The sequence below is a fragment of the Rhinopithecus bieti genome, unplaced genomic scaffold (assembly GCF_001698545.2).
Source record: "Rhinopithecus bieti isolate Rb0 unplaced genomic scaffold, ASM169854v2 scaffold_6439, whole genome shotgun sequence".
Classification (NCBI taxonomy): Eukaryota; Metazoa; Chordata; class Mammalia; order Primates; family Cercopithecidae; genus Rhinopithecus; species Rhinopithecus bieti.
The window spans coordinates 558,386-583,164 of record NW_016805421.1 but is presented as its reverse complement, the minus strand read 5'-3'; the positions used below and the strand labels follow the sequence as shown (position 1 = coordinate 583,164).

General features: G+C 36.3%; 1 protein-coding gene across 1 annotated transcript in view; it reads left to right on the top strand.

The window, feature by feature from the left end:
* DMXL1 (Dmx like 1) overlaps window positions 1–24,779 on the top strand; it is a 185,310-nt gene that overhangs the window by 69,882 nt on the left and 90,649 nt on the right. The window contains 10 exon segments of the mRNA XM_017872341.1: window positions 2,612–2,701; window positions 3,314–3,416; window positions 5,938–6,057; window positions 6,347–6,568; window positions 7,776–9,458; window positions 10,984–10,994; window positions 10,997–11,035; window positions 11,038–11,098; window positions 23,983–24,152; window positions 24,669–24,766. Coding sequence (XP_017727830.1) covers window positions 2,612–2,701; window positions 3,314–3,416; window positions 5,938–6,057; window positions 6,347–6,568; window positions 7,776–9,458; window positions 10,984–10,994; window positions 10,997–11,035; window positions 11,038–11,098; window positions 23,983–24,152; window positions 24,669–24,766 — 2,597 coding nt within the window.

Here is a 24,779-nt window from a genome sequence, read left to right as displayed (position 1 = left end):
GAGAATTACAAAACACTGCTCAAAGAAATCAGATAAGACACAAACACATGGGAAAAAGATCCTATGTTGATGGATAGGAAGAATCAGTATCATTAAAATGGCCATACTGCTCAAAGCAATTTACAGATTCAATGCTATTCCTATCAAACTACCAACAACATTCTTCACAGAACTAGAGAAACCTATTTTAAAAGTCATATGGAACCAAAATAAGAGCCTTTGTAGCCAAGGCAATCCTAAAAAAAAAAAAGCTTTGAGGTATCATGTTACCTGACTTCAAACTATACTACAGGGATACAGTAACCAAAACAGCAGAGTAGTGGTACAAAAACAGGCACATTGACAGTGGAACACAATAGAGAATCCAGATATAAGACCACACACCTACAACTCTCTGATCTTTGACAAACCTGACAAAAGCAATGGGGAAAGGATTCCCTATTTAATAAATGGTGCTGGCAGAATTGGCTAGCCATATTCAGAAAATTGAAACTGGATCCCTTCCTTGTATCATATACAGAAATCAACTCAAGATGGATTAAAGACTTAAATGTAAAACCTAAAACTCTAAAAACGCTGGAAGACAATTCTAGGCAATACCGTTCTGGACATAGGAATGGGCAGTGATTTCATGACAAAGACATCAAAAGCAATCACAACAGAGTAAGTAGACAACCTACAGAATAGGAGAAAATATTTGCAAACTATGCCTCTGAGAAAGATCTGAATATCCAACATTTATAAGGAACTGAAACAAATTTACAAGAGAAAAACAGCTCCATCAAAAAGTGGATAAAGGACATGAGAACTTTTCAAAAGAAGATATACATGTGGCAACAAACATGATAAACTGAATATTACTGATCATTAGAGAAATGCAAATAAAAACCGCAGTGTGACACCATCTCACACCAGTCAGAATGGCTATTATGAAAAAAACAAAAAACAAAAAAAAACAAAAAAAAAACAGATGTTGGTGAGGTTACGGTGAAAAGGGAACACACACTGTTGATGGGAGTATAAATTAGTTCAGCCATTGTGGAAGCAGTACTGTGATTCCTCAAAGAGCTAAAAACAGAACTGCCTTTCGACCCAGCAATCCCATTACAGAAATCCCATTGATTACTGTAATCATTAATGATTACAAAATCATTCTGTGATAAGGGCACATGCATGCGAATATTCACTGCAGCATTATTCACAATAGCAAAGACAGAATCAACCCAAATGCCCAAGAGTGACAAAGAGTGACAGATTGGATTAAGAAAATGTGGTGCGGCTGGGTGCGGTGGCTCACGCCTGTAATCCCAGAACTTTGGGAGGCCGAGGAGGGCGGATCATGAGGTCAGGAGATCAAGACCATCCTGGCTAACACGGTGAAACCCCGTCTCTACTAAAAAAGTACAAAAAATTAGCAGGGTGTGGTGGCAGGTGCCTGTAGTCCCAGCTACTTGGGAGGCTGAGGCAGGAGAATGGCGTGATCCCGGGAGGCGGAGCTTGCAGTGAGCCAAGATGCTCCACTGCACTCCAGCCTGGGAGGCAGAGTGAGACTCTGTCTCAAAAAAAAAAAAAAAAGAAAATGTGGTACATGTATACCATGGAATACTGTGCAGCCATAAAAAAGAATGAAATGATGTATTTTGCAGGAGCATGGGTGGAGCTGGCATTCATAAAGCAACTTCTTTATGGAGGCCATTCTTTAAGGAGGCCATTATCCTTAGCAAACTTAACACAGGAATGGAAAACCAGATACTGCATGTTCTCACTTATAAGTGGGAGCTAAATGATGAGCACTTATGAACCCAAAGAATGGAACAACAGACACTGGGGACTTCTTCAGGGTGGAAAGTGGGAGGAGGGAGAGGACCAGAAAAAATAACTGTTGGGTAGTAGGCTTAGTACCTGGATGATGAAATAATCTGTACAACAAAGCCCTGTGACATCAGTTTACCTGTATAACACACTTGCACATGTACCCCCAAACCTATAGTGAAAGTTAAAAAAAATTAAAAGATTGAATGCTGGAAAGCTCTGTTAAAAGTAGGGTGGAAATACAAGGGTGAATGTGGCGTATAATGGAAGACAAAAGAAAAAAGTATTTCAAAGAGGGAGAAGAAATGATTACCAAGATCAGATGCTGCTAATAAAGCAAGTACTGTAAAGATTTGAAAACAGACCACTGAATTTAGCAGTGTGACCTTAACTAAAGCAGTCAGGACATGAATGGCTCAAGAAATCAGCATACTTGATAGTATGGAATCTTGTTTCTTTAGCTCTATCCTTCCTACCTGAAAATTAATGTTTAAAAAGCACTAATTATTAGAACATTTCTAGGAGATTGAAATCAGTTTTTCACATTTATTGATATAATTTCTTTCCCTTAATGGTTATCAAGCATTGCTTTTGTTTTTCTCTGTACCAACTGAGCTGTAATGCTTTTCGTTTGTGTGTTACTTCCTATAAAGACTAAAGACCTAGAATTTTATAGTTGAAAGGCACTATATTTAAGCCCACTTGAATTTTATTGTTATTTTTCTGTTATGCCTGAAATTTTGTTACTCTTATTTGCATATGAATTGTTTAGTAAATTATCAATTTTTTAAAAAAACAGAAATACGTTGGTGAAGTCTTTAACATCGTCAGTCAACAATCAACAGCCAGGCCAGGATGCATTATTGCATTAGATACCATCACCAAACTTGTAAGTATTAATTTTGGGGGGGAGGTATATTAAAAAAAGTTTGTGAAAGCATTTTACATAAAATCTATATATTAATATAATTGGATAATTTGCTATATATTTACAGGTAAAATAGATTCAGTAATTAACTCATCACGTAATAGATAACATACTATTGTATATTTTACTTTCTAGACTGCAGACTAGAAAACAAATTATAATGCTCATTACTATATTCACAACCAAATATATTTTTAAACTTTGACTCAAACATATTATAAAAATATTATCATATTACCATTAGATTATAATAAAGTGGTGTTAGGTTCCTCATCCTTGGTTATGAAAATCACTGGAAAGAAAACTAGTTTCCAATTTGTGGCTAAATAAAAGACTGGTGGATATTATTTCTTACTTATAAAGACTCGTTGTAATGAAAGCGAATCATCTTGACCTAAATTTTTATATTCATCTGTTTAATCTAATGGAGGTACCATACACTTACGTTCTGCTGAACGTTTGACTTCTTATTCTGCCTTTAAATATCTCATTATGAAGTATTATTTTTCTGGCTATTTAGCATTGGGTAAATAACACATAGATCAACTTACGTTGATATTTATTTATATTCAGCATGGGAGAAAAACCCAACTGCTTCATGTTTTTCAAGAAGACTTCATTTTGAATAACATTGAGAAGAAAAGCCTTGGCAAAGACAACATTTCATCTAATGCAGGTAAGGAAGAAGTGTTTATGGAATGAGAAATACTATGTACAGTGTGTTAGGCAGTTAATAAAGATGAATTGGTAAAATGCTTTACATTGTCTGTTTGAAGTAAAAATTGTTTGGAGTAGGTTTATTAAATATTTATCATAAATGTGAGTATCTTTTTATTCTTAACTAGGTAGGAAATATGAACAAAATTAAAGGGGCGTCTTGGTTTTATGTTTTTTAAACTGCATAATAGAAATGCTTTATTATTAACATGTGAGAGCTTTTTGCATGGATGGGGTCCTACCCATCCATTTGGATATTATGGACCTCCTGCCTTTTGAAAATTTGTAATTTAAAGAAGTAGCTTAAAACTTCAAGCTGGCCGGGCGCGGTGGCTCAAGCCTGTAATCCCAACACTTTGGGAGGCCGAGACGGGCGGATCAAGAGGTCAGGAGATCGAGACCATCCTGGCTAACACGGTGAAACCCCGTCTCTACTAAAAACTACAAAAAACTAGCCGGGCGAGGTGGCGGGTGCCTGTAGTCCCAGCTACTCGGGAGGCTGAGGCAGGAGAATGGTGGGAACCCGGGAGGCGGAGCTTGCAGTGAGCTGAGATCCGGCCACTGCACTCCAGCCTGGGCGACAGAGTGAGACTCCGTCTCAAAAAAAAAAAAAAAAAAAACTTCAAGCTAGAAAGTCCTTAATTTAAAACTAATTGTCTTAATTAATATTTTATAGTAAAACAGGTTTTAAAATGTTGTTAAACTCCTCTCATCAACATTAATTATTACTTTACATGAAAGCACACTGAGTAAAATAAAGCTAAAATCTCTTGGTCATCACTTGAGATTACAGAGCCAAACCAGACTCAAAAATGGCATTCTTGAGGATCAAAATCTTATAAATCAATTATACAGTATGTGCCCATTACACAAAGAAGTCATCAAGATTCAGATGTTAAATATCTTCTGTATTTGTTCAGACTTTTTTCTTCTCTTGTATATCATGTCTTTCTGCCACCTTTTCCATTTTTCTTCTTTTATGAGAAGTACTCCTTAGAGTTCTGCACTTTTATGTTGACATCTAATTTCTTACCATTGCTTTTCGTCTTCTATCAGTTTTCCCTGAATTAATGAGCTGTGCAAATACACTTTATGTGTTTTTTTTAACTCTGAACATGGTGGAAATATGCTAAAAATGGGGATTAAAGATATCAGACATAAGAGAATAGGATTATTTATTGTATATAACAAAAATATCCTTTCTTTTCATATTAAAATATTAATGAACATGTTAATATTGTTAACAATTAATTCTCTTTAAGATACTTTTAAAAGAAGTTACCTATTTGTATAGTTGAGATTTCTAATGATCTTCATGTTTCGTAACATTTTCTTTTTTCAGATTCTTCAATTTTTAATGTATTTTTTTTTTTTCCTCTTTAAGGCTACGATTTTTCTTAAAATATGCAGGAAATTTTACTTTTACGCCAAAGACTATTAATGTTCATTATTAGAGTCCTAGAAAATACCTAAGAATATGATTTCTTTCTTTGCTATATTATGAAGAAGAAAAATGTTTTACAAATATTTTCATTATGGAGCATTTTTTGTTGTTAGTGAAATTATCAAATCCAGGATGAGATTTCTTTTTTCTTTTTTAAATCGTATCCTTTCTTTCTCTTAATTTCTGTAGTTTGGATGTCTAACTTAAATACATTACCAAAGCTTACCTTTTCATTTAGTCTTCAATGCAGATGATTTAAAACTTGATGGTTACCGTTTTTTATTTTTTCCTATAGCAGATTTATAAAAGGGCAAAGTCTTTGTACCCTTCTATACCTGCTTTCTCATGTTTTACATGTTCTGTGATTTATTTTGTTTTTATACTGTAATTTTCATTTACCTAATTGTGCACATAGTGAATAATAGCTTATAATGAAGAAAAGTTGGATTAAAATCTCTTGTTAAAAGGTTTTTTCAGGCAATAAATAAATCATTGATTTTTTCTGATGTATTTTAAAAGATATATTTATTTTGAGCAACTCATATGCTGTTTAAAACTGTGCAATTTGGGCGAAGACAAATTTTCTTGAATGATATGTTTTATAATGAATACTTATAATTTGACCATTGGATAAATATCATGAAGTCATCATCAATTATGGACCTTACTCATTTGAAAAATGTTTGGCACCACCATTTCATCATATGTTAAGTTTAAGTATATATTGCATAGTTCCTATCTGTTCAGAAATTTTCTACTTCATATGGTTTAATCTTTGTGAACAATTTGATGGTGGTGACTGTAAACCTGTCAATTCAAACATGAAATAGCATACATATTATTGTAAAAATTTTAAGTTAATACAAATTCGTATGGTGAAGGACTTGAATATATTTTATAATACCACTTGTATTTGAAGCCTTAGGTAGAAGTTTTAATTTTGTTCTTTTAAAGTCCAATTATTTTAACTTGGCATATTTAGCAAGTTGTCTCTTTTATACATATTAACAGTGAAAAATATCGTTAATACCAACAGGCAGCTCACCTAATGGATTTTCTGAGAAGTTCTACCTAATTGTCATAGAATGCACTCAAGACAACCGTTCACTATTACACATGTGGAATTTACATCTAAAATCAATTCCTGTCTCATTAGGTAAGTCTTTTGTGTGTGTGTGTAACTTTTAATAGGCTTAAGTTAACAGATTACAAAAAATTAGATAATTTGGTACATATTTCTTAAAGCCATTCTCATTAAATGGTGATAACTGTAGATTATTCAATTAATTCAAAAAGCTTTTCTTATTTTCTTTATGTGAAGAATCATATTTACATGTTTAATATTTTATCTTTTACAAGGCAGTTTCGGATTGTGAAATGTAGCAATCGTAATATTTATAGGGTTCCCCTGCCTCAGTTTTTGGTTCTTTTCTTATGTTTTATAGATGAAAAAGTAGATACAAAATTATCTGAAGCAGTTTGGCAGCCAGAAGAACATTATTCTTCTTCTCCAGAGAAGATCCTATCTCCTTTTTCACAAAAGTATCAGGCTTGCAGAGCAAATCTCCAGAGTACCAGCAAGTTGACTCTGTTTTCAGAAATGGTTTATAGCCAAGAATTGCATTTGCCAGAAGGAGTTGAGATAATAAGTATTAAGCCATCAGCAGGTTTGTAAATTTTATGAAAAGAGACTAATTTTGTAACACATGAGTATTTACCAGGTATTTAAAAATAGGTGCTACAACTACCTCTTAAATCCACACAGAACCAGAAATGGAAACAGTAGTATTCAAGTACCCTAAATTGAAGACTTACAGTTCTCATTATGTTTTCAGATTACTCTGACATTTATCAGCCAGTTCTAGTCTTAAATATTGATTTCTAAAACAAATTTTGTTTGTCTTTTTGGGAAGACAAAGGGACAGTTTCTAGAGCGGAGATGGTAACTAAGTTGTCCCTTATTTGCAAACTTTGATGGTATTGGCAATAGCTTCCTGGAGCCGTGATTCTGATTGTATGGTTTCTGCTATATATTTAGTATCCTTTTTCTAGAGCAGTGGTTTTCAAAGTGTCCCCAGGCCAACAGCATCAGCATCCTGGAAACTTGTTAGAAATGGGCCACCCAGGGTTACTGAATCTCATACTCTGGGATGGGGCCCAGTGGCCTGGTCTTACAAGCCTTTCAAGTGATTCTTATGCATGCAAAAGGTCAAGAACTACTGTTCTGTAGTATCAAGAATACTAATCAAAAATAAAAATCAAGGCCCCTGTTTTAGAAAACTAATAGTGCATAATTAAGTCAAGCAAATGTTAAGTTCTAATTAGGAATCTTCTCAGCATTTGTTATGGCAAATATACCTCAATCATGAAGGGCCCTGTAAAGTGACCATTCAGTACTTAAGTAAACATAGGCCATTCACATTTATATTGAAAAATGTGAAAGAGAAGGAGCCAGTGAGTGTTGACAAATTAAGAAAAAAAAATGCATTGATAGCTTTAAAATTAGATTTATAATGTATAAAACTAACAAAGAGCTGTGAAACAAATTCTGGATTGACTAGAATTCAAGTTTTTAAATTCTGCCTATGCCTAAGTTGTTTGATTTAGGCCCAAGATGTTTAACCTTCAATAATTGAAGTAAATTATCTCAGAGTTCCCTTTGCATTCTAGGTTTTGGTGATCCTTTCTTTTTATATACCTTTCTGATGTCATTAAAAGCCTCTTTCTTACTATTCTTGCTACCCCTTCTTAAATAAATATAGGCTGTCATGCTCTTAACAGTAGTTAATACAAGAAGACTAAAATCTTAAGTACATAAAAACAGAAGTATTTAACCAAATTTGACATTTTGTTAATGGATTTTTTTTATTTTAGGACATCTGAGTTCATCTTCTATATATCCTGCATGCAGTGCTCCTTATTTATTGGCAACTTCATGTTCAGATGAGAAAGTAAGATTCTGGAGATGCAGAGTAATAGATGGACAATCTGCCACATCAAAGAATGGAAAAATTGATCTTGCATACATTTGGGAAGAATGGCCATTACTTATTGAAGATGGACTTCAGAGCAATAGTAGTATAACTGTACCTGGTAGGCCTATAGAAGTTAGCTGTGCACATACAAATCGTTTAGCAGTGGCTTATAAGCAGCCTGCATCTAATAGTAGATCTTCCCAGGACTTTGTGATGCATGTAAGTATTTTCGAATGTGAGTCAACAGGAGGTTCATGTTGGGTCCTTGAACAGACAATTCATTTAGATGAGTTAAGCACAGTATTGGATTCTGGCATTAGTGTTGACAGCAATTTAGTGGCCTATAATAAACAAGAGATATATATATCTAGTAAAGAGAATATCACATCAAACACAAAGCATTTAGTTCACTTAGATTGGATGTCTAGAGAAGATGGTTCTCATATCCTGACTGTAGGAATTGGATCAAAACTTTTTATGTATGGACCCCTGGCTGGCAAGGTACAAGACCAGACTGCTAAGGAAAGCCTGGCATTTCCTCTCTGGGAGAGTACTAAAGTTGTGCCCCTTTCTAAATTTGTACTACTACGAAGTGTGGACCTGGTTTCTTCTGTAGATGGCTCCCCACCTTTTCCTGTTTCTTTATCGTGGGTCCGGGATGGCATCCTTGTGGTAGGAATGGACTGTGAAATGCATGTGTATTCCCAATGGCAGCCATCTTCTAAACAAGAACCTGTTATAACAGATTCGTACAGTGGGAGCACTCCATCTATAACAAGTTTAATGAAACAGAGTAACTCCAGTTCTGGGTTACATCCTCCAAAGAAAACTCTGACTCGATCCATGACCAGTCTCGCACAGAAAATCTGTGGAAAGAAAACTGCATTCGATCCTTCAGTGGATATGGAAGATTCAGGTCTTTTTGAAGCAGCTCATGTACTTTCCCCGACTCTACCTCAGTATCATCCCTTGCAGCTTTTGGAACTCATGGATCTTGGTAAAGTTCGGAGAGCCAAGGCCATATTGTCCCATCTTGTTAAGTGCATTGCTGGGGAAGTTGTGGCTCTGAATGAAGCTGAATCTAATCATGAACGCCGCCTTAGGTCTCTCACAATCAGTGCTAGTGGAAGCACTACCAGAGACCCCCAGGCATTCAACAAAGCTGAAAATACAGATTACACAGAAATAGATTCTGTTCCTCCACTTCCTTTGTATGCCTTACTTGCAGCAGATGATGATAGCTGTTACTCATCTTTGGAGAAATCTGGTAATGAGAGTACCTTAAGTAAATCAAACCAGTTATCAAAAGAAAGTTATGATGAGCTTTTTCAGATTCAACCTGTAATGACTGATACTCATATGTTAGAGACAGATGAAGAAAATACAAAGCCTAGAGTTATTGATCTTTCACAATACAGTCCAACTTACTTTGGACCTGAGCATGCTCAGGTTCTTTCTGGCCACTTACTTCATTCTAGTTTACCAGGACTCAGCCGGATGGAGCAGATGTCTTTGATGGCCTTAGCAGATACAATTGCAACAACAAGCACTGATATTGGAGAAAGCCGAGACAGAAGCCAAGGTAAAACTAAACTCCATACTGATAACATTTTTACTTATTTTCACAGAAAATAATTTTAAATACTTTTTATTAAAATGATGCCATTAGCTAGGCACAGGGGCTCATGCCTGTAAATTCAGCTCTTTCGGAGGCTGAGGCAGGAGGATCACTAGAACCCAGGAGTTTAAGACCAGCCTGGGCAACATAATGAGACCCCCATCTCTATGAAAACAAAAAAAAAATTAGCCAGATATGGTGCCTCATGCCTATAGTCCTAGCTACTCAGGAGGCTGAAGTGGGATGATGCTTGAGCCCAGGAGGTTGAGGCGGCAGTGAATTGATTGTGCCACTGCACTACAGCCTGGGCAATAGAGCAAGACCCTGTCTCTTTAAAAAAAAAAAAAAACCATTAAGGTTTTTTTTGGAAACATCCTTGCTACTTTCACAGCAGTTTTAACTTTTTTCCCCCCTAGACTATCATAAACAGTAAACTCTTAATATGCACTATTTATCCCATAAATCATAGTACTATGAGCAAGTACACAAAGACTCCTTATGCCGGTCATTTTTACTAATTGTCTGCTTAGTATTATAAGAGATCCAACTGAATCTTTCTTAGTTTAGCAAAATTTAGCAGATTCTTATTAAGCAATTATTTTAGGTACCTAAAAGTAAAAGGTGATTTCTGGTTTTTTCCCCTCATTTTGTAATAATCCACTGTTAACAATTGTAATTCGGTTTTTAAAACATTTTTTTTTAAATTAGCATTAGTGTATGCTTCTACCTAGAAAAGCATAATGTAATTAGATCTTTTCCTCAACCAGAGAGCATTTAAAAAAAAAATACTGCTGCGTTATGAACAGTTTCCCATCAAATCTCAAGTTCTGAAATGAACAAATTGAGCCTTGTGGACCATATATATGTCAGTATCCCTTTGAACGAAGCTTGAAAGGAAAATTTAGGGTAAACTTAATATAACAAAATTTAAATTTAAGAAAAATTAAGTTGGTTATGAATCTTGACACTTTTAGAGATGTTACCAGTAGATACTATTTTTGATGTGAATATGTTATAGGTGTTTGATGTTTTAGTTTTGCTTCAAGGAAAAAATATCAGCCCCTCCCACCATAGAACTATTTCTTCCATTGTTAACAGCAGATTATTGGGGTGGATGTATGATTTGAATAAACCGTATTGATTAAAGATATTACTGTACATGTGCCACAGAAAAGGTTAAACTTAAAAAATCAGTCACAATTTAAATAAGATTTCAATCAGAAGAGGTCAGATTCTAAACAGTTTCAGACTCTCTTTATTCTCTTTTTTATTATTTTCCAATTGTTTATACTGTTTTTTCTGTAATGTAAAATTGTGTAGAAAAAGATAAATGTTAGAAAATATTTTAGACTGATAATCTTTTTTTTTTTTTTTTTGTTGGTCAGGTTCAGGAATTTTATATCCTCATAATTTGGGTGTTCTGGGTTTTGCTTACAATTTTTTTTTTTTTTAAATACATTGCTTCTTCTCTTCTTCTCGGCCACTGCAGGTGGAGAAACTCTCTGATGCAATGTGGATACAAATTTCTTTTGGCTGTCTCGACTCCATCCATATCTTTCTTACAACTTCCCTTCCAGCCTATCGAGCTCAACTCCTTCACCAAGGTGATTTTGATAGTAATCTATTAAAGGGAAATAAAGCGAGTAGAAAATGAGAGACTTGGGAGTTTTAAACTTGTTTTAACCAGAGATGATAATGATGACAAATTTAACACATTTTAAGTTTCCTTTATTTGTTAGAATGTTTATTTCCTTATGAGGAAATGTTTTGCTTAAAACATTGGAATTTTTAATGGTAGACAAAAGGAGTTAATGAAGAAACAGATACTGGGAAATTGGATATTCTGTGTTAATGTTTTTAAATGCATGTTATGTTCAAGGCAAATTAGTATTATTTCATTTTCTTTAATTTATTCTTTAGATTGTCTTTTTTCTCCTTTTTTTGACATTTATCTAAATTCAGTTTTCCACCAAACTTTGAATAACATTTTGTTATAATACAGTCTCAAATTTTAAATGTTTCACAAAGAGTACAGAATATTGAAAGTGTAAATTTACCCACACTTAAAACTGTTAAAATATGTATTTCAGATATTAGTTTAGTATATTTCATATATTCTGTATTTAGTGCTGTATTTCAGATACTGTTAGTTCTCTTACTTTGAACTGTGTTAGACTTTGAACTGTCTTAGCATAACTTAATAGATTCTTACTAAACGATTATTGTAGGTATCTGAAAATAACATTGTCTTAGTTCCAAGTGAGAGAAATCTCACTTAAGTTCACTTAAACAAAACAGCGTGTTTTTTGTCTCATCTCCCAGGAAGTTCAAGAAATAGAGCTGGCTTTCAGCATTATTGGATCTGTAGGTTTAAAAAGTGTTATTGGGACTTTGCAGTTTAGCCTTTTAGCCTCTGCCCCTTTGTCTCAGTCTCTTGCTCGTACCTTTTGTCTGTCTCTGTTTCTCTATTTTTTTTCTCTCATTTTGTATATAGCTTTGAAAAAAGTAAAGTTGAAAATTCTAAATCAAATTCTTTTTAGTTTTTTTTTTTTTTTTCTTTTGAGATAGAGTCTTGCTCCATCATCCAGGCTAGAGTACAGTGGTGTGATTTCCGCACACTGCAACCTCCGTTTCCCGGGTTCAAGTGATTCTCCTGCCTCAGCCTCCCGAATACCTGGGACTACAGGCGCATGCCGCTACGCCTGGCTAATTTTTGTGTTTTTAATAGAGATGGGGTTTCACCATATTGGCCAGGCCAGTCTTGAACTCCTGACCTCAACTGGTCCGCCTGCCTTGGCCTCCCAAACTGCTGGGGATTGCAGGGGTGAACCACCTTGCCAGGCCAAATTCTCTTTAAAATTTTTAAATTGTAATTTAACACATTAAAATTGTGTATATTTATAGGGTACAAAGTAATGTTATATGTATACAAAGTGCAATGATTAAGTCAAACTAGACATATCCATCACCTCAAATATGTAGCATATTGGTGGCAAGAATATTTGAAATGTACTCTCTTAGCAATATTGAAATATACAATACACTATTATTAAAGGTAGTTACCAAGCTGTGCAGTAGATATCAGAAATGTATTCCTCCTGACTGAAACTTTGTACTCTTTGACCAATGTCTCCCTTCTCATCCTGTCCCCAGCCTTGGGTAAATAACCATTTTTTTCTCTGTTTCTTTGATTTCAATTGTATTTGATTCCACACATAAGTGAGATCATGCAATATTTGTATATGACTGGCTTATTTCACTTACTATAATGTTCTCCAGGTTCATCCATGTTGTTGCAAATGACAAGATTTCCTTTTTTTAAGGCTGACTGGTACTCCAGTGTATATACGAGCATACTCCTTTTTGTTGTGCTTTGCTAGGTTGCATTTTGCAAATACAGCAGTTTTTACAAATTGAAGCTTTGTGGCAACCCTTTGTTGAGCAAGTCTGTCAGCACCATTTTTCCAACAGCACGTGTTCACTTCATGTCTCTGTGTCTCATTTTGGTAATTCTCACAATATTTCAAACTTTTCCTGTCATCTGTGATCAGTGATCTTTGTTATTATTATAATGGTTTTGGAGTGCCATGAACTGCGCCTACGTAGGACATTGAATTTAGCCAATAAATTGTGTACTGTGGCTACAACACTAATCAGCCATTCCGCTGTATTTCTCCTTCTGCTCAGACCTCCCTATTCACTGAGACATAACCAATATAGAAATTAGGACAGTTTAACAACCCTACAGTGTCTTCTAAGTGTTCAAGCAAAAGGAAGAGCTGCATATCTCTTGCTTTAAATCAAAAGCTAGAAATGACTAAGCTTAGTAAGGAAGGCATGTCGAAAGCCAAGATAGGCTGAAAGCTAAGCCTCTTGTGCCAAACAGTTTACCAAATTGTAAATGCAAAGGACAAGGTCCAAAGGAAACTAAACATTCTCCATTGAACACATGAATGATAAGAAAGCAAAGTAGCCTTATTGCTTATGTGGAAAAAGTTTGAGTGGTCTAGATGGGTCGAACTAGCCACAAGATTCTCTTATGCCAACGCCTAATCTAGAACAAGGCTCTAACTTGTCTTAATTTCATGAAAGGTGAGAGAGGTGAGGAAGCTGCAGAATTAAAGTTTGAAGCTAGCAGATGTTGGTCCCTGAGGTTTAAGGAAAGAAGCCTTCTCCGTAAACTACAAGTACAAGGTGACGCTAGATCTTCTGGATAACATGCTGAAGCTTCTGTGTCATTCAGCACTTGCTTCAGCATGTTTTCCAGAAGATCTAGCTAAGATAATGGATGAAGGTGGCTACACAAAAGGACAGATTTTTAAAGTAGATGGAACAGCCTTCTTTTGGAAGAAGATGCCATCTAGGACTTTCATAGTTACAGAGAAGTCAGTGCCTGGCTTCAAAGCTTTAAAGGACAGACTGACTCTTGTTAGGGGCTAATACAGCTGGTAATTAAGTTGAATCCAATGCCCATTTACCATTCTGAAAATCCTAGAGTCTTTAAGAATTACGCGAAACCTCTTCTGTCTGTGCTCTACAAATGGAACAACAAAGCCCGATGGCAGCACCTCTGTTTATAGCATAATTTACTGAATATTTTCAGCCCACTATTGAGACCTTCTGTTGAGAAAAAAGATTTCCTTTCAAAATATTGCTGTTATTGACAGTGACCTGTTCACACTAGAGCTCTGATGCAGATGTACAAGGAGATTAATATAGTTTTTATGCCTGTAACACAACATTCATTTTGCAGTCCATGAATCAAGGAATGCTTCCAACTTTTAAGTCTTATCATATAAGAAATATATTTCATAAGGCTATAACTGCTATAGATAATGATTCCTCTGATGTATCTGGACAAAGTAAATTGAAAACCACTGGAAAGGCTTCACAATTCTAGATGCCATTAGGAACGTTTGTAATTCATGGGAGGATGTCAAAATATCAACATTAACAAGAGTTTGAAAGAAGTTGATTGCAGCCTTCACAGATGACTTTGAAGGGTTCATGACTTCAGTAGAGGAAGTAATTGCAGATATGGTAGAAATAGCAGGGGAACTGGAATTAAAAGTAGAACCTGAAGATGTGACTGAATTGCTGCAATCTCAGGGTAAAATTTCAGCAGAGCTGGGCATGGTGGCTCATGCCTGTAGTCTCAACACTTTGGGATATTGAGGTGGAAGGATCATTTGAGGCCAGGAGTTCAGGACCAGCCTGAGCAACATAGACCCCATCTCTGAAAAAAATTTAGGTAGGTTTAGTGATACGTGCCTGTAGTCCTAGCTACTCAGGGAGCTGAATGGGAATACCACTTGAGTCCGGGAGGTCAAGACTGCAATGAGCTGTGATCACACCACTGCACTCCAGCCTGGGCAACAGAAGGAGACCCTGTCTCAAAAAAAAAAAAAGCAAAAAAGCAAAACCTTCAGCAGATGAGGAGTTGCTTCTTAAGGGATGAGCAATGAATGTGGTTTCTTAAGGTGGAATCTACCCCTGGTGAAGATGCAGTGAACATGGTTGAAATTAAAACAAAGGATTTAGAATAGTCTGTAAACTTAGTTGATAGAGCACTGGCAGAGTTGGAGAGGACTGACTCCAATTTTGAAAGAAGTTCTAAATTCTATCAAATAGAATTACATGGTATAGAGAAATCTCACATAAAAGGAAGAGGCCATCTGTGTGGCACTCTTCGTTGTTGTCTTATTTTAAGAAATTGCTACAGCCATCCCAGCCTTCAGTAACCTCTACCATGATCAGTCAGCAGCCAGTAACATCGAGGCAAAATTCTTCATCAGCAAAGATTATGACTTGCTTAAGGCTCAGATTATTGTTACGTTTTAGCAATAATGTATTTTTTAATTAAGGTATGTACACTCATTTTAGACATAATGCTGTTGCACAGTGAATAGACCACAGTATGATGTAACCATAACTTGTATAAGCACTGGGAAACAAAAAGTTGTGTTACTCATTTTACTGCAATATTTGCTTTATTGTGGTGGTCCGAAATCGAACCTACGGTATCTCCAAGGTATGCCTATATATGAGACATTTTCTTTCTTAATTTATTGATGGATACTTAGGTTGATTTGATAACTAAGCTATTGTGAATAAAGCTACACTTAACATTGGAGTGCAGATAGCTCTTCAACATACTGATTTCACATCCTTTGACTATATACACATAAGTGGGATTAGTGGATCATGTGGTAATTTTGTTTTATATTTTTTCTTTCTTTTATAGTTAAAATTTTTTGCTTTTCTTCTTTTAATAAAACATTGTCCCAGAATATTTTTAGATACTTGAGGAACCTTCATACCCTTTTCCATAATGGCTGTACTAGTTTATGTTCCCACTAGCAGTGTACCAGGCTCCCCTTTTCGCCACTTCTTTACCAAAACTGTTTTTTTTTCTCTCTTTCTGATAATAGACATTCTAGCTGGTATGAATTATTATCTCATTATAGCTTTAATTTGCATTTTCCTGATGATTATAGATGTCAAGCACCTTTTTCATTTATCTGTTGGACATTCATATGTCTTCTTTTGAGAAATATCTGTTTAGGTCATTTGTCCCCTCTGGGTTGTTTTTTTTCCCCCCCAAGAGATGAGGGTCTTACTCTGTTACCCAGGCTGGAGTCAAATTCCTGGCCTCAAGCCATCCTCCTGCCTCAGCCTCTCAAATAGCTGGGACTACAGGTGTGCACTGCTTGTGCCTGGCATGTCCATTTTTTAATTGAGTTGTTTTCTTGCTATTGGGTTATTCGAGTTCTTGATATATTTTGGATATTAACTCCGTATCAGATATACAGATTGCAGATATTATTTCCCAATCCATGGCTTTTCTCTTCACTCTGCTGATTGTATTTTTTGCTATGCAGACATTTTCAGTTTGATGTAATCCCATTTGTTCATTTTTGCTTTTGTTGCCTGACCCTTTGGTGCTGTGTACAAAAAAAATCATTGCCCAGACTGATGACATGTAGTTTTCCCCCTGTGTTTTCTTCTAGTGGTTTTATAATGCAGGTCTTATGTTTAAGTCTTTAATCCATTTTGACCTATTTTTGTATATGGTGTAAGCTAATGGTCCAATTTCATTCTTCTGCTTGTGGTTATCTAGTTTTCCCAGCGCCATTTTTTGAAGAAACTGTCCTTTTCTATTGTGTGTTCCTGGCACCTTTGTCAAAAATCAATTGAGTATAAATGCATGAGTTGATTTCCACGCCTTCTGTTCTATTCCATTGGTCTGTGTTTCTGTTTTTACACCAGTACCTTGCTATTTTGATTACCCTAGCTTTGTAATATAGTTTGAAATCAGGCAGTGTGATGTCTCTAGGTTTGTTCTTTCATCTCAAGTTTACTTTGGTTATTTGGGGTTTCTTGGTATTCCTAATGAATTTTAGGGTTTTTTTTTCTATTTCTGTGAAAAATGACATCAGTATTTTGATAGAGATTGCATTGAATCTGTAGATAATTTTGGGTAGTTTGAACATCTTAACAATTTAAAATTAAATTAATTTTCCAATCTGTGAACACTGGATATCTTACCATTTTTTTGTGTCTTCAAATTTCTTTCATCAGTGTTTTACAGTTTTTATTGTAGAGCTCTTTTACCTCCTTGGTTAAATTTTTGTTTTTAATGAGATGGGGTCTTGCTGTGTTGCCCAGGCTGTTCTTAAACTCCTCAGCTCAAACTGTCCTCCCACTCTGGCCTCCCAAATGCTGGGATTACATTTGGTGAGCCACCAGCCTGGCAGATATATTTCCACTTTTTTTTTTTTGTAGCAATGATTAATGAGATTGTTTTATTTATTTTTTAAATCAGATCAGATAATTTGTTGTTACTGTATGGAAATGCCACTTCATTTTGCATTTTAATTTTGTATCCTTCATGTTTAATGTAGTTGTTTATTCGTTCTATTTCTTTGGTAGAGTCTTTTGTGTTTTCTGTATGTAAGATTGTGTTGTTAGCAAACAGTGACATTTTCACTTCTTCATTTCCTATTTGGATGCCTTTTTATTTCTTTCTTTTGTCCAGTTGCTCTGGCAGGGACTTCTAGTACTGTCATAGTTGAGTAGAAGTTGTGAGAGAGTGCATCTTTACCCTCTTTCTGATCTTAGAGGAAAAGCTTTTAAATTGTCACTGTTGAGTATGATGTTTAGCTCTGGGCTTGTCATTTGTGGCCTTTATTGTGTTGAGGTACATTCCTTTTGCACCTAATTTTTTGAGAGTTTTTGTCATGAAAGGATGTTGAATTTTACTTGATGCTTTTTTTGCATCTGTTGAGAGGATCGTATGGTTTTGTCCTTAATTTTGTTAATGTGAACAAAATGACATCAGTTAATTTGCACATGTTGAGCCAATCTTGAACCCTTGGCATAATTCCTACTTGATCATAGTGGGTGATCCTTTTATTGTGCTGTTAATTTGGTTTGCTAGTATTTTGTGGAGGGTTTTACATTTGTGTTTATCAGGGATAATGACCTATAATTTTTATTTTATTTGTTTATTTTTTTTGTATTTATTTTGCCTGGCATTGGCATCCGGGAAATCCTGGTCTCATAAAAAGAAGAACTTTTCTTTCCTCTTCTGTTCTTTGGAAGAGTTTAAGAAGGATTAATGTTAGTTTTTCTTTAAATGTTTAGTAGAATGCACCTGTGATATGATCAGATTCTGGACTTTTCTTTGATGGGTTGATGGGAGACTTGTGTGTTTTTTTGTTTGTTTGTTTGTTTGTTTGTTTTTGAGACGCTCCTGTCACCCAACTCTGGAGTGCAGTGGTGCAATCTCAGCTCACTGCAACTTCTGCCTCCGGGTTTCAAGTGATTCTCCTGCTTCAGCCTCTTGAAGTAGCTGGGGTAATTTAGTAGAGACAGAGTTTCACCATGTTGGCAAGGCTGGTCTGAAACTCCTGATCTCAAGTGATCTGCCTGCCTTGACCTCCCAAAGTGCTGGGGTTACAGGCATGAGACACCATGCCTGATCTGATGGGAGACTTTATATTACTGATTTATGTGCTTACCCATCATCAATCTGTTCAGATATTTTATTTCTTCATATTTCAGTTCTGGCAGGTTATCTGTGTCTAGGAATTTATCCATTTCTTCTGGGTTATCCAATTTGTTGGCAGATATCTGCATATTCATCTCTTATGATTATTTGTTTGTGGTATCAGTTGTAGTGTCTCTTCTTTAAGTTCTAATTTTATTTTTAGTCTTTGGTTTATTTATTTATTGAGATAGAGACTTTCTCTGTCTCCCAGGCTGGAATGCCATGGCGCCTCGCAGCTCACTGCAACCTGTGCCTCCTGGGTTTAAGCGATTCTCCTGCCTCAGCCTCTCAAGTAGCTGGGATTATCGGCTTGCTCCACCACACCCAGCTAATTTTTGTATTTTTAGTAGAGACAGGGTTTTGCCATGTTGGCCAAGCTGGTCTCGAACTCTTGACCTCAAGTGATCCTCCTGCCTCCATCTCCTAAAAGTACTGGGATTACAGGCATGAGCCACTGCGCCTGGCCCTTCTTTTTCTTAATCTTGCTAAGGATTTGTCAAGTATATTTATCTTTCCAGAAAACGGACCCTTAGTTTTGTTAGTTTTTTTTTTTCCTATCATTTTTCTAGTTTATACTTTATTTATTTCTCCTCTGATCTTCATTTCCTTTCTTCTGCTAACTTTGGGCTGAGTTTCTTCTATTTTTAGTTCCTTGATGTATAATAGTAGGTTGTTTATTTGAGAGAGAGAGAGAGAGAGAGATAAGGGGGGAGGAACTGAATGCTGTAATTTTCTCTCTTATAAATGGTTTTGCTGCATCCCATAAATTTTAGCATATTCTGTTTTTGTATTTGTTTGTCTCAAGATAATTTTTAATTTCTCTTTTGATTTCTTCTTTGACCCATTGTTTTTTCAGGAGCATATTGTTTAATTTCCACAAATTGGTGACTTTTCCAACATTTCTCCTGTTATTTATTTCTCATTTCATACTATTGTGATCTGCAAAGATACTTCATATGATTTACATCCACTTGAATTTTTTAAAACTTGCTTTGTAATCTAACATATTATCTATTCTGGGGAATATTCTTTGTGTGCACAAAAAGAATGCGTATTCTCTTGCTGTTTGGTAGAGTGTTCTGTACATGTCTTTTAGGTACATTTGGTCTAAGAGACTAAACATTGGTCAGATCCAGTGTTCTTGATTTTCTATCTGGATGGTCTGTCCTTTGTTGAAAGTAGGGTATTGAATCCTCCTATTATTACTGTATTGTAATCTATCTCTCCCTTTAGTTTCTTTAATATTTGCTTTCGAAGTCTAAGTGCCTCTGATGTTGAGTATACATATATATATATATTTATAATTATTAATATCCTCTGGATGAATTGACCCTTTTATCATTATGTAACATACTTCTTTGTCTCCTTTTACAGTTTTTGACTTGAAGTCTATTTTGTCTAAGTATAGCTACCCCCATTCTCTTTTCGGTTTCTATTTGAGTAGGATTTATTTAAATAAGAATAAATTTATTTTAATTTTCCTCTGTATATTCAAGTAGTTCACTGAACTTTTTAAGTGGATTATTCCAATATTCATCGGTCATTTCATAGATCTGTTTCCTTTGGGTTCATAATTGGAAATTTATTAGTTTCTTTTTGAGATATAATGATTCCCTGCTTCTTCACCATTCTCGTGTATTTGCTTTGGGGTCTGCACATTTGAGGAGATAGCAGCCTCTTATGGGCTTTATAGGTGATTTCTGGCCAAGATAGAGCTTCACTGTTAAATCTAGCCTCTGATTATGCATGGTTTAGCCTGAAATGACCCCAGGGGGGCAGGGCTTACAGTTGGGTTCTCTAGGTGGCTAGGCCCCTGCCTTTAGGTTCTAAGGTTGGATGATGATGCTCTCTAGGTTTTGCTGTTTGGCAAGACCACTGGCTGGTCTCTGCGGTCACTCAGAGCTGCTGGCTGGGCACTGCGATAGCCTCTAATTGGGCTGGGTCACAGGATGTGTTCTCTGGCCAGGCAGTATTATCATTTGGGTTCTGAAGTTGGGCAAGGTTGCAGGCTGGCCCCGAAGTTAGGCAGAGTTGTTACTCCAGATGGACAGATTCAGAGGCTGTTTTATAGAAATGCGTGTTTGCACCTTGCCCTCCTGCCTGAACAGAGCCTTGGTGTGAGGTCTGGGGCTGGGCCAAGCCCCTGTTTGGCCTCACAGGTTGGGCAGGTCTGTCCTCTAAGGAAGTACACAGTGATAGGTGTCTCCCTGCCTGTGTAGGACCTTCGAGTGTTGTTTGAGGCTGAGCCAAGCCACTGTTTGAACTCTCTGGTTGGGCAGGTCTAGCCTCTGAGCTTTGCTGAAATATGCTGAGGTAGGTGTCTGCCAGTCTGGGTGGGGCTTTGAGGTGGGCTCTGAGTCTGGATGTGGAGGTTGGCCATCTAAGGACTGAAGCCAGGTTGAATTTTTTACCATGCTTCTGGAAGCAACCAGCTTGACTTTGCAGGTAGGATGTGCCAATGGCTGTTACCTCTAATTGGATGCTACTGCTGGCAGGAACACAGAGCTACCACCACCATCTGTAGGCTTGTTGCTATAAGGTCTAACTCCTTTATTTGTTTCTACCCAACCCCAGATGATCTAGCTATGACATTGCCCACATTGTTTCCCTTGAGGTGAGACCTGCGTGAGCTTCCTGGGAAACATTTTAGAACTCTGGGGAAGCTCAGTGCCTGACCATGGCTTGCTTTTCCCACTGTACAAACTGGATCTAGGGAATTTTCTCTTCGTACCACAAATCAGCTTGGACGGGAACGGATGATGTGCTCAAAGTGAGACTGTTTCTCTTACCATTCTACTGTAGTTTTAATTTGGTTCTGTGGTCCACAGAGGTGTCTCAGCTCATTCCCAAGTTTGGGGTTAAAATGGCATTTTCTCATCTGTGGCTAGTTGCTACTTAAACTCTCTTTGTGCAGGGGTATCTGTCTTTTGGGGCTTCTATAACAAATACCTTAGACTGGGTAATTTATAAATAGGAACAATTTATTTTTCGTATTTCTGGAGACTGGGAAGTCCAAGATCAAGGCACCAGCAGATTTGGTGTCTGGTAAGGGCTTGATCTCTGCTCCATAGTTGGCACCTTGGTGCTACATCCTTAAATGATGGAATTGGTAAAAAGGACTACCTAGTTCTCTTGATCCCTTTTATAAGGACGTTAATCCCATTCATGAGGGCAGTGGCTAGTTATCTCCTTAAGGCTCTGCCTGTTAATGCTGTTACATTGCAGGTTAAGTTTCAACGTGAAATCTGAAGGGATATAAATATGCAAATCATGGCAAGGAATGAAACCTGGAACTTCTATTCCTGCCGTCTTACTGATGTCTAAATCAGTTTATTTAATTATGTATGAAAATGTATTGAAGTTGCTAGAGAGATAACAGGAATCCAAAAATGATTTAGAATAATAGTCCATTCACAATGTAGGGTTTTTTTGTTTTGTTTTAACCTTTTATTTATTTTCAGTGTTCCATATAGAAAGCATTTCACATTGCTTGGCATGGGAGATAATTCCTTGCTTGACGTAGGTTAAAAATTTGAGGCCGTGTATCTCAAAGCCACATCCTATAGTTAATCATTTACTTTACCTAGTAATGCTAAACAAACTGTATTATGAAAAGTCAAAATAGAAGCTGAGCAATAAACATATGTATTCCATCAGGTTGAGAGAATTGCTGACATAAATGATGATGTATAAATATACAAATATCTTACTAATATGGTGATATGGAGTAATAATTACTGTGTGACAGATTCTATTCTAAATTTTATAACTATATTATTTAATTATCAAAACTATGTTATAAGATAGTTCAATGATTGTTTGCATTTTATATACAGAGAAATTGAGGCATTAAGAGACAATGTATTTTATCTAAGATTATATGAATATATTAGGCTGGTACAAAAGCAATTGCCGTTTTTGCCTTTTTTAATGGCAGAAACCACCTGCAGTTATTTTTGTACCAACTTAATAGTAACAATAGAGCTGGAATTTTATTTTATTTTCATTTTTGAGACACAGCCTTACTCTGTCACCGAGGCTGGAGTGCAGTGGCACAATCTTGGCTCACTGCCACCTCTGCTTCCCCAGTTCAAGCGATTTTTCTGCCTCAGCTTCCTCAGTACCTGGGATTACAGGCACATACCACCTGTCCGGCTAATTGTATGGTTTTGTTTTGTTTTGTTTTGTTTTGTTTTGTTTTTGAGACAGAGTCTCACTCTGTTGTCCAGTCTGGAGTGCAGTGGCATAATCTCGGCTCACTGCAAGCTCTGCCTCCCGGGTTCACGCCATTCTCCTGCCTCAGCCTCCCAAGTAGCTGGGACTACAGGCACCACGCCTGGCTAATTTTTTGTATTTTTAGTAGAGACGGGGTTTCACTGTGTTAGCCAGGATGGTCTCGATCTCCTGTTGTTGTGATCTGCCCACCTCGGCCTCCAAAAGTGCTGGGATTACAGGCATGAGCCACCGCTCCCGGCCTAATTGTATGTTTTTTAAGTAGAGACGGGGTTTTCACCATGTTGACCAGGCTGGTCTCAAACTTCTGACCTCAAGTGATATACCCACCTAGGCCTCCCAAAGTGCTGGAATTATAGGCGTAAGCCACCACTCCCAGCTGGAGCTAGAATTTATTTATTTATTTATTTTTTATTATTTTTTTATTTTTTTGAGGTGGAGTCTCGCTCTGTCACCCAGGCTGGAGTGCAGTGGCCGGATCTCAGCTCACTGCAAGCTCCACCTCCTGGACCCACGCCATTCTCCTGCCTCAGCCTCCCGAGTAGCTGGGACTACAGGCGCCTGCCACCACGCCTGGCTAATTTTTTTGTATTTTTAATAGAGACGGGGTTTCACCGTGTTAGCCAGGATGGTCTCGATCTTCTGACCTTGTGATCTGCCCGCCTCAGCCTCCCAAAGTGCTGGGATTACAGGCGTGAGCCACTGCGCCCGGCTTTGGAGCTGGAATTTAGTGTATGCATTCGGATTCTGGAGTCTTTGCAGTGCTATTCCTAATTCATCAACCTGAACTGCTTACTTCATTCTTTTTTATTAATTCCTTGGAATTACATCCACAAAACAAATGTTGACCAAAGGAAGGTGAAAAGCAGCTTTGAAGACAGAAATATATCAACATAAAATAATGCTTTAAGTGTTTCTCATTTTTAAAAAAGGATCATAAATACATCAGCACAGTGAAATTTGCCATAAGCATTTTTTCTTTTCCTTTCAAAAAAAATATGCTATTTCTACAAAACATATATGCTCATTGGAGTGATATAGTTGTTTGAAGAAGCAAAATTTTAAAAGCCCATATTTCTAATCTTAAAATGTGAATCTCATAGAAGTTTACACATTTATATTGAAAATATGGAACATACATTTCTGATAATCATATAAGCATATTTATATTTTTTATAAACATCATTTTTGACATTTCTTCAGGCCTGTCTACAAGTCATTTTGCTTGGGCATTTCACTCAGTAGCAGAAGAAGAACTGCTGAACATGTTGCCAGCCATGCAGAAAGATGATCCCACTTGGTCTGAACTAAGAGCTATGGGTGTGGGGTGGTGGGTCCGGAATACCCGCATCTTGCGCAAATGCATAGAAAAAGTAAGTGTTTTATTTTGGTGTATAAGTGAATTAATATTTTTTGGACATTTCTTTAAGTGGCATTTTGTATCTTCTCTGCCATTACTCCCTTTTGTTTTTGAAGCGGCAAAAGACTTTTGAATAGTCTTTATTTATATTTCATTTATAACGTATTTGAAAATACCTAAAGTTTTAAAATGTATATTCTAATTCCCAAGTTTTTAATTGACACACTTGTTAGTAGTATATGTCTGATTTTAGAAAATAATATGTGTTTATGTTTAGAAAATGTAAAAGTAGTACAGAATAACTTGTAATGAAAGGCAATAGTCCTATTATTTCTTCTCTGTAACCATTGAAGCCACCACTATAAGTCACTTTTGTTACTATTTTATATATACATGCACACATTATTCATGTACATATTTTTAAAATTTTATTAGACATTCAGTGGATATGTGCCAGCCTTGCATATGAAGGAAATTACTTGTTCAAAACTGTTTCTGTGAATTTTTGATCAATATTTTTTGATTATAGGTAGCTAAAGCAGCCTTTTATAGAAAGAATGATCCTTTAGATGCTGCCATTTTTTACCTTGCAATGAAAAAGAAAGCTGTGATTTGGGGATTATATAGGTAGGTAAAAAAA